This window comes from Morus notabilis, unplaced genomic scaffold (genome assembly GCF_000414095.1).
Source record: "Morus notabilis unplaced genomic scaffold, ASM41409v2 Scaffold843, whole genome shotgun sequence".
Taxonomy (NCBI): Eukaryota; Viridiplantae; Streptophyta; class Magnoliopsida; order Rosales; family Moraceae; genus Morus; species Morus notabilis.
The window spans coordinates 370726-380033 of record NW_010361268.1 but is presented as its reverse complement, the minus strand read 5'-3'; the positions used below and the strand labels follow the sequence as shown (position 1 = coordinate 380033).

General features: G+C 37.7%; 1 protein-coding gene across 1 annotated transcript; it reads right to left on the bottom strand.

The window, feature by feature from the left end:
- Positions 1-605: 605 nt before the first annotated feature.
- Positions 606-8450, bottom strand: LOC21408389 (mediator of RNA polymerase II transcription subunit 15a). The gene is made up of 12 exons (XM_024166158.1): positions 8297-8450; positions 7705-7838; positions 6906-7017; positions 6621-6741; positions 4942-6309; positions 4669-4733; positions 4320-4394; positions 2801-4219; positions 2337-2681; positions 1799-1999; positions 1628-1716; positions 606-1218 (listed from the first exon to the last, which is right to left on the bottom strand). Exons 2-12 carry the CDS (start codon positions 7812-7814, stop codon positions 1011-1013), a joined length of 4113 nt encoding a protein of 1370 aa, XP_024021926.1. The 5' UTR covers positions 7815-7838; positions 8297-8450; the 3' UTR covers positions 606-1010.
- Positions 8451-9308: the final 858 nt, after the last annotated feature.

Here is a 9308-nt window from a genome sequence, read left to right as displayed (position 1 = left end):
GAAAGAGTAAACTTACCACCGGACTATCCCAACAAAGCAGCTCCAAATATAATATACTAGTACGAAAAAATAACACGGTTTTTTTTTTTTTTTTTACTTTTTAGCTTTTGTCTCTGGCTAGTGGCTAATAAAAGAAATCCACCGTTCCAAATTGTTAAATATTATAAAGTGTTTTCAGGACTCTTTTATTATTTCATCTTTAAACGAATAAATATCTTTATCGAACGTTGTTTGTCCTTATTCTAAAACGGTTTCCTAAGACCTAACGACATGTCTGCAAAAACAGTTGCATGGATTTACGAAGTTCCAAGCGTCAGGTGCACATTGGGCCGATCGATATGACACGTTGTACTATACATCAAGAATTACGTGGGCCACTTCAATTACACAACTCTCGTCTTATTTGTAACACTGTAGTAAACAATATATATATATATATATATATATTGTTTATATATAAATATACAAAACAAGTTTTATATAGGGACGGCATCCAGCGACAAGGATTAAGACAACCAAGCAGCAGAAGAATATCCAAAATTTACCCAACTAGACTCATTTCATTCAAGAACATTATATACAATATTACTATACAACAAAATAAGTATGTAGTACTACTAATTACTGTGCATTTCTGACTAAAATATCCAGCGGAACAGATACAATTTGTTAGGTTATACTAACATAACAAAATAGATTAGACAGTTTATCACAAAGCTAATAACAAACATCTGCTGGTGCAACAATGTGGACCCATTTACTATTGCACGCCTACAAGCAAAATATACAATGGAGCAGAGATACCAAACCACTCCATGATTATTCCCTTTTTTGCAAGTTTTCAACATACAAAACTAGAATGTTTCTTCCTACTACAACAGTAATACTGAACTTTGCTTAGCAGTAGAGTCGATCCAGAAACTGCTTCAAAGTTTCAGACACCAGAGCACCGCAGCAAATTCAGCGGCAAGCTGCAACTCTGATGCTTTGCTTTAGGTCGGCAAAGATGATTAAGAAGCGCTCAAGCAGTTCTCCCAAGTCCCATACTTTGAGCTGAAGCTGCCACCGCCACTCTGTTGTGCATGCTCGGAAATAACTGCACGAGCACAAACATCCCAAGTCCTTGCTATTGCCCCAAGCGACATGGGTTGTGAAAGGCTTCTTAGAAATGTGCTAAACTTCGACTTTGCTTTTACCGAAAGATCTTCATATTCCTTGCTGTCAAAGCGCGCAATATAACAATGACATTCGTAGTTAGTAATAAAGAGCTCTCTTGAGGACGCTAGCCAGAACATAAAAGAAGCATAAGGTTTGAACTTTGACGGCAAATCAAAATAATTAAGTGGAAACTGAATGTTCTTCGATCAAAAAACATCATCAGCAGACTTCAAATTGAATAAATTTCTTTTTGCTTTGCATTGAATAAATTGTGTATATTCAGTTTAAATGATATATAAAGTTCTTATGAAATAGTTTTTTTGGGAGGAAAAGATTGTCGAAACAAAAGGTTCTCCAAGCCGTTTGAAAAGGAGACAAGCCAAGGATAAAATCTGAGATACACCAAATCTTATCATCTCGAGAATTTGACTGCAAATTTCTCAACGTGCATTTGAAAGCAGTTCCTTACCTGATTTCCACTGGAAATTTGTCCAACAGTATTGGGGAGCAATTGGGATAATTTGTGGGAACAAGCAATCTTAAGGGCTGAATTGGTGACTGCAAAAATATAAACAGCACAGTCAATACATAGAATACTGCATAACAGTAATAAATCATTGCATAATCTTTGAGAACCCACCATTCTTGCTGAAGCATACTGTGATTTCAAGTTCGGGCTGAGCGCCACAGCACTGAAAGAGCACTTAACAATGGTCCCTTCACCCCCTTCAACAGCTGCAGCAGCAGCACTTGGATCAACGTCTTCATCACTTATATCAACAACAGTGTCAATAAGACGCTGATTTATTTCCCTTATTTCTTCTAAAAGAGCATGATTAGCCTGCAAAAAGAGCAGCATAATTTACTTGCGATTAGCCTATAAGAAAAAGCTGGCCAGACCTCTGTCCAGAAGATGAAATGCACCGAGAGTGAAATTACTTGGGATCAAAATTGTAAGCGAACAAGGGTGTTTTTCTTTTTATTATTATTATTTTTATTAATGGTTAACGAGGATTTTCTTTCTTTTTTAGCACGAGAATTTAATTAGTCTCATCAACACCATTTTCCTTGATTTCAAATAACTAACCTAACCTAACTTTGATGTGTGCCTCAAAAATGGCTTTTAAAGCTATGATTAAATACTTCCATAAATCTGTGTTCCAAGGAAAGAGAAATACCTCAATCTTGGGCCTCTTGATACCAGATGTTGCAGTTGACTCCAGTTCAGATGTTTCTGAACCATTGAACTGTTTGAAACTATCATTAATGCTGCTGGCTGATGATACAACATTTAAGGGCATGGCACTAGTGTAGCGCTTCATTTTTCTCGTCCCATTTGTTCCATCTTGGGTAATGAAATTTCTAACTTGCAGACGACACTTTGTCATAGCAACTAAATCCTCACCAACTGCAGCTCTAGAGCCATTACCTGGAGCTGATCCTGCAATCCTATCAATCATGCTGACCACTGAGCCAATATCGCTGACAGAGGCACTCAATGCCGTAGGCGACATTGACTTTACCTGAAAGTAAAAACACAGTACCGAGAATGATTTCATGAACAACATGACAAGGAGTATTGAAAAAAAAAAAGCATTAAGCGCCACAAAAGCTCAGAATGAGAAATATCATCATTACTAACCGCTTTAATTAAGCGACCAAGAGGCTGCTCTGTAACGCTTGACTTGCCAGAAACAGATGATAAAACATTACCATGAATACCATCAGGACTACTAAACTCAGCAAGCAAAGGAGAGGCTGATATTCCAGGAGTGCCGATTGCAAGGGATGGAGCTGGAGCAACACCACCACTTGCTTGTTGCTGCCCAACATTTCCAGCATTTGGGAGTGAGGAAATACCTGGAACAGGTTTATCAGAATCTCCAGGCATGGGAGACGGAGCCAAAGGAGTTGAAGGAGATGGAACAACAAAAGGCGAGTTAGCGGATTGTAAAGGAGTTCCAGCTTTGGTGAGAGATGACAGAAGGTTCTGCTGGTCAACTTGTGGAGAAGAATGTTGCAAAACTTGAGGTGATGAGGCCTGAAGATGATTTGAAGGAACGGAAAAAGGAGATCCTGTTTTCAACTGTTGATGGGGATAAGCGGAGCGTTGGCCAGCTGGGACATGTTGCTGAAAGACCCCTGGCTTAACAGCCATATTTTGTCTCATCTTCATGTCATTTACATCATTCATTTGATGAAGCTGAGATATTTGGTTTTGGTGTGTTTGCAACTGTGCAGGAAGCTGCTGCTTTGGTTGCTGCTGCAATTGCTGTTGCTGTTGCTGCTGCTGCTGCTGCTGCTGTTGCTGCTGCTGTTGCAAGATCTGCTGCTTCTGCAATAGTTGCTGCTGGATTTGTCGCTGATGCAACTGTTGTTTGAGCTGTTGAGTTTGCAACATTTGTTGTTCCTGCTGTTGCTTTATATGCTGGTGTTGAAGCATACCAGAATTTGGTTGAAGCGTATTGATGCTTGACTGCAGCACATTCATCCCATTCTGGGAGGACAGTGCATTAATGTTTCCCTGTGGAGGAGCACTCACAGGATTTTGTTGCATAGAGCCCACAGAAACTTGCTGCAATGAGTTCAGTGAATTTCCTTGCCCTGAATCCATATTGGAATTGGGCTGCAATGAATTCATCACATTTTGCTGTGGTGTAGAAACTCCAGATAAAGTAGAGATAGAACTTTGCTGCAAGCTTGTCATATTGTTCTGCTGCATTGTTGCCACAGAACCTTGTGCATTCATTGATTGCAACTGAGGATTCATTTGGTTTTCATGAGAGTGTACTTGGGCGATTTGAGATTGAGGCTGCTGCATGGTGTGCATATGAGTTGAGGAAACCTGTCCTTGCTGCAGTTGAGAAACAGGCTTCCTGGGTCTATGTGTGTTGATAAAGTTTACTATCTGCTTCTCATAGTGAGCCAATTTGTCCTTATACCCAGGTAAAATGCTACCTTTTGGAACCTGTAAGAATGTTATGGCACGCTCCAACATGGTCTTAAATAACTTTATCTTCTCATACTGATCTGATTTTGGCTGTTGTGGAAGAGAATCTTGCTGGCAAACAGAAAAAACAGACAATTAAGCGGAAATTCCCAAAAATTGAAGCAAATTTGTTGGTATAAATGAATTGAAGCAAGTAAAAGAAAGGACATGCCTGCTGTAATTTGGCAGCAATCTTTTGGTACATTTCGTTGAGTTCAGGTAAGTATTGTTCCTTCATTGCTTTGATCTGCAAATTCAAAAAAATAACTAGTTAAGCTCTAATTTCTTCAGCAACCAATAAATTTAGAAAATAAAGTTGCACCAGCTACATGCATTTAGGAAATAAAAGAACACAACTCCATTTTTGTCGTTTACTTAAATCTTATCTTATGCATTCGTCATTTCATGTCTCTCTCATCATTGGTCATTTCCACAATCATCTTCCTAGCTTATATAACAGCTATCGCTGTTTTCTTATGTCAAATGTGCAAATAAAAAATCATGACTTTTGACAATATTACCTTCTGGTAGACCTCGTCGTCACTTACATTTGCATGTCCCGTCTGAGCTGTTGAATCTAGAGACGCTACAAAAGGACAAGGAAAAAGAAGTGCACATAAAATCATATGAAAACTAGCTAGTGAGGGTATTACTAAAAAAATCTCAATTAGCCTAACGTTGACTTAAAAAATGCATTTATAATATAAGTACGTGTCAAAAAAGTTTTCTTAATTAAATCATGAAAAATTTTGAGCATGAAACAAGACAAAAAATTGTACAACGTAATAACATACTTGATGACGTTTCTGGAGGGGCTCTTTGTGATTGATATAACTGCTGCTTTTGCTGATCAATTACATTCTGTGTTTGAAGCAAGGATCCCGAGGTTTGACCTGATGCTTGAAGCCTCTGTGGCATGTCTCGTTGTAAGGGATTTGGTTGCATACTTAACGGTGGCTGTATCTGTGTTGGCTGTGACTGGATCTGTGATAACATCTGCTGCTGTGGGGGCTGTGGTTGCGACTGCTGTGCCTGAGTTGGTAACAAATTAGATGCACTCTGTTGTGGTTGCTGCTGCAGAGAAGGTTTGGATTGTTGTAGCATGTGCAGGGAGTGCTGATTAGTTTGCATGCTTGAGTTACCAGTCTGAGTACCAAGCAGCTGCTGCTGGTGGTGTAATCCAGTAACATTACCCTGAGAGCCTAACTGTTGCTGATGCAAATTAGATAGGTTGTTCTGCTGAGCCATTAACTGCTGCTGTTGCTGCTGTTGTTGCAGGTTTGAGAGATTATTCTGTTGGACAAGTAATCTCTGTTGCTGCTGCTGCTGAATGTCCCCAATGTTGTTTTGTTGTCCAATTAAGTGAGTCTGTTGCATGCTTGTAGAGTTTGGCTGTTGACCCATAAGCTGCTGCTGCGGTTGCTGCTGCTGCTGCTGCTGTTGGGGCAATATTTGCTGCTGTGGCATTTGTGTTTGCTGTTGATGAGCAACAGCAGCCTGTTGAGGCTGTTGCTGCTGCCTAAGGACTGATTGTTGATGTTGCTGAAGCATGGGTTTTGACTGTTGAACAGATGATGGCTGATTTGGTTGAAGACCGGAGAGAGAGGATTGCATCATGTTAGGTTGCATTGCAGCTGAAGTTTGAATAACAGCTTGCTGGGAAGACTGCAGCTGAGTTGGTTGTAACAGATTTGGCTGCTGCTGCTGCTGCATGTGAGATTGCATCATTGGTTGTGGGATATTTCCCTGTTGGAACTTGGGCTTCAAAAGCTGCTGCTGCTGGTACATGTTATACTGTTGAGCGTTCTGTGATTGCTGCTGTTGTTGGGGAACGACCTGTGGCCTTCCATGAACTTGCCTCTGCGAACTTGCATACATATTAGCAGGAACACCTTGGCCCATGGAATTCCCTACTGTGTTCTGTGAAGTGCCAGGCATATTTTGCATGTTTGGATTTTGGCCAACAACACTTGGGATAGAAGTCTGACTTAAGCTGGAAGGAGGAGGTAGTGCAGGTGACAAGGTGGAAGAACTCTGAACTCCACCAGAATTCTGAATATTTTGCGGTAATAGTTGTGGACGCGTTTGAGATTGATTGGGCTGCAATGGCATAGCAAGTGATTGACCTTGATTGTGTATTTGGGACTGCATACCAAGAGATCCTGTCCAAAAACACAAAAAAGAAGCCATGTTAGGGGAACCAAATTTAAACGATAATTTGAAATGCTGAAGCACATATACAAGAAACATCCAGCACTCATGTTCACTTTGTTACTACCCCCAAACACAGATGTATAATTTTGTATTTTCAGGTGTCCAATGTCACAAGAATGATTTATGATCTTCTCATTAAATTAACCGCCCAATAAAAAGCTGTATAACCATATTTCATGTCAAAAAGAATGAAAGTAGGAAAAGGGTGAAGTTAGTAATATTCATATCAAATATAACCAATTAGTCTCCATCGGTTTACCTGGGTCTGGGGGTCTGTTATTATTGCTCACAGGGTTGGTTGGCAAAGAATTGGGTATGGAGTTCTGAGACTTAGTCTCCATGGTCAGCATCTTCAATGAAATTTTCCGTAAATAGTCGGACTGCAATAGTCACAAAACAAAACAAATCAAGTTAACCTAAAAATGTGCAAGTAGACACAGGGCATTAAATGTGTGCCTGGGAATTCAAGTATTCCTATACACAGCACCTGGGAAAAAGAGGACTTGGATCAGGGGAAGAGGGAGACTTAGAAATATGGAAGTACCTGGCTAGTGGCAGCAGTGTAAATCTTTTCCTCAAACCTTTCGGCAATTTTCTTGAGTTCATGCAATCCCTCTTGACCAGAGAAAGGGAGATGTTTCTTTAAGGTATCCATTCTTCACAATCAACACATCATTAGGTTAGTGAAGTTGGTAAGTTGTGATTTTTTTTTTAAGCAATAAAGTAAACTTCTTAAAACTTTACAATGCAAAAATCAAACAGCTAAATTGTTATTAGAAATTAGAAATTAGATTAATTAAGGTTGAGACCAAATGCAAAAAGGAGCAACCAGAATAGGTGAATTGTTATATATATTTCTACTTTTGTGATAAAACAAATCTCTCTCTTTCATCAATCGTAATATCCTCCAATAATGCCCTCTAATTGAGTAACTACCTGTTTAGAATACTTACCCTTGACTATATTCTCTATGCTAGAAAAAAAAAATACAAAGAAACACTCCTCTATAATCAAGAAAAGAACATGAAGTCATCCTACAGAAAGGCTTACATCAGGTTCTCCCACTACAAAGATTTTGAGAGAGAAAAATCTCTTGAAGTGAACTCTTTTAACATTCACAATCCACAAGGAAAACTCAAAACTTAATTTAATCAACAACCAGTTAAAGAAGGTTTTCTAATTCCATGGCATGATATCCATTGCTTCTTTCTCCAGGTTGTTTAACTCTCTACGTTACCAAGCTAGTGAAACTTATAATAGCTTATCCAAAGTAATTACAACTTATCTGACAAAATCTAAATATGTTCTAGGATTTTTTTTTTTTTGTAAAAGGAAACACATACATCTTATTGACGATTCGTTGTCGCGAATCGGGTTGCAATTGAGTCCTCCAATCGACGGCGTCCATGGCGGGTTCTCCACCTTGAATTGGTCTCCAATTATTGTTGTCCATCAATACCCAAATCAACCCAACAAACTGTCAAAAAGCAATGCAAATTGATGATTTAAGGCCACTATTTTTGTTCTTCAAAACGGAATATTTCTCAATAAAAGAAAATCTTCCGAGAAAACGAAATATCCTTTACAAACATGAAGACTATCTACCACCATCCAAGCTAATTCCAATAATAATCTCAAAATTTGTCTTTCTAGCCAGTAAAAAAAAAAAAAGTACAAGAAGAAAGAAAGAAAGAATTTCCTACAAATTGAAAAATCAAAACAAAACAAAAAAAAAAAAACCGATTAATCCGAAATATTCCAATCCCTAAATCCATAGATTTGTTAGATAGAAAAAAATAATTGCAATCGCGAAATTCTGAGCTAGGGAATCGGAAATTAAAAAGTTAAAGGTCTGGAACAAAGCTTTGGTCTTTGGGTGTAGAGAGAGAAAAGTGAGACGAAAAACGACGAATTCATAGATGGATAGATACACACGTTTTATGGTTTTAGAGGCGGTCCGCTATCGGTGAAGCTAGAGATGGAGGCGGTCGACGGTGGCCGTGGCGATCTTTCGCCGGAGCTTCGGGCTTAGAATTGTCGAACGCTTTCGGACCTGAACTGACCCATTGAAGAAGGCAATCAAGAACTTCTTGACGATAAATAAAGTCAGTCTCCTCGCAACACGACGTGTCGCTTTAAGTATCGGAATTAGAGTTGTCGTTTAGTTGAAAACGAGCTTTTTGACTTTTTCTCAGTTTTCTCTTTCCGTCGGACTTCATCAAAATGTAGGTTTTTCTTTTTAATAAAAAAAATATAGGCGTCGATTTATATTATCTAAACATTGCATAAGAATCCATTAATTTCATATAATACAGGTATGTTTGATAGTAATTTTTAAAGTACAAAATCAATTCTCTAATTAGTTGAAATTTGTGTTTAAGAAAAGTTATATAAAATGATTTTTAAAGAATTTTTGAAGAATTTATAGTTAAAATTAGAAACAGTCCAAAAGTAACTTTGACCTTTAGATTATGCGGCAATTATCTAAAGTATAATTAATGAAACTTTCATAATATTCATAATACCTATGGAATTAATACTTGTATAATTATAGTTTATTAAACACTCTGCTTTTTATAACATGTACTTTTTTTAGCACAACTAATAGTAATTTTTTTAAAATTTACAGCACTATCAAACTGGCATTATATCGCATTAAAATGTAATTTTTTGAATAAATTTCCTTCTATCAAATGAGTTAATGTTATACTTTTCTTTTAAAGAAATGTCAATGCTATATTTTTTAATAGTATAGTTGATGTTTTTTCTTTTGAAAGTAATAGTAAACTTGATGTTAAATGCTTAATGTTATACTTTTAATGATGCAAGTAAACATTTAACTAATTAAAGTCCCGTTCATTTCACCGATTCGACTTTAAAATTTAAGTTTTGCAATAGTACAAAGCTCTCAGAAGTAGTCGCATCTAATTTTTTTGTTACAGTAAAA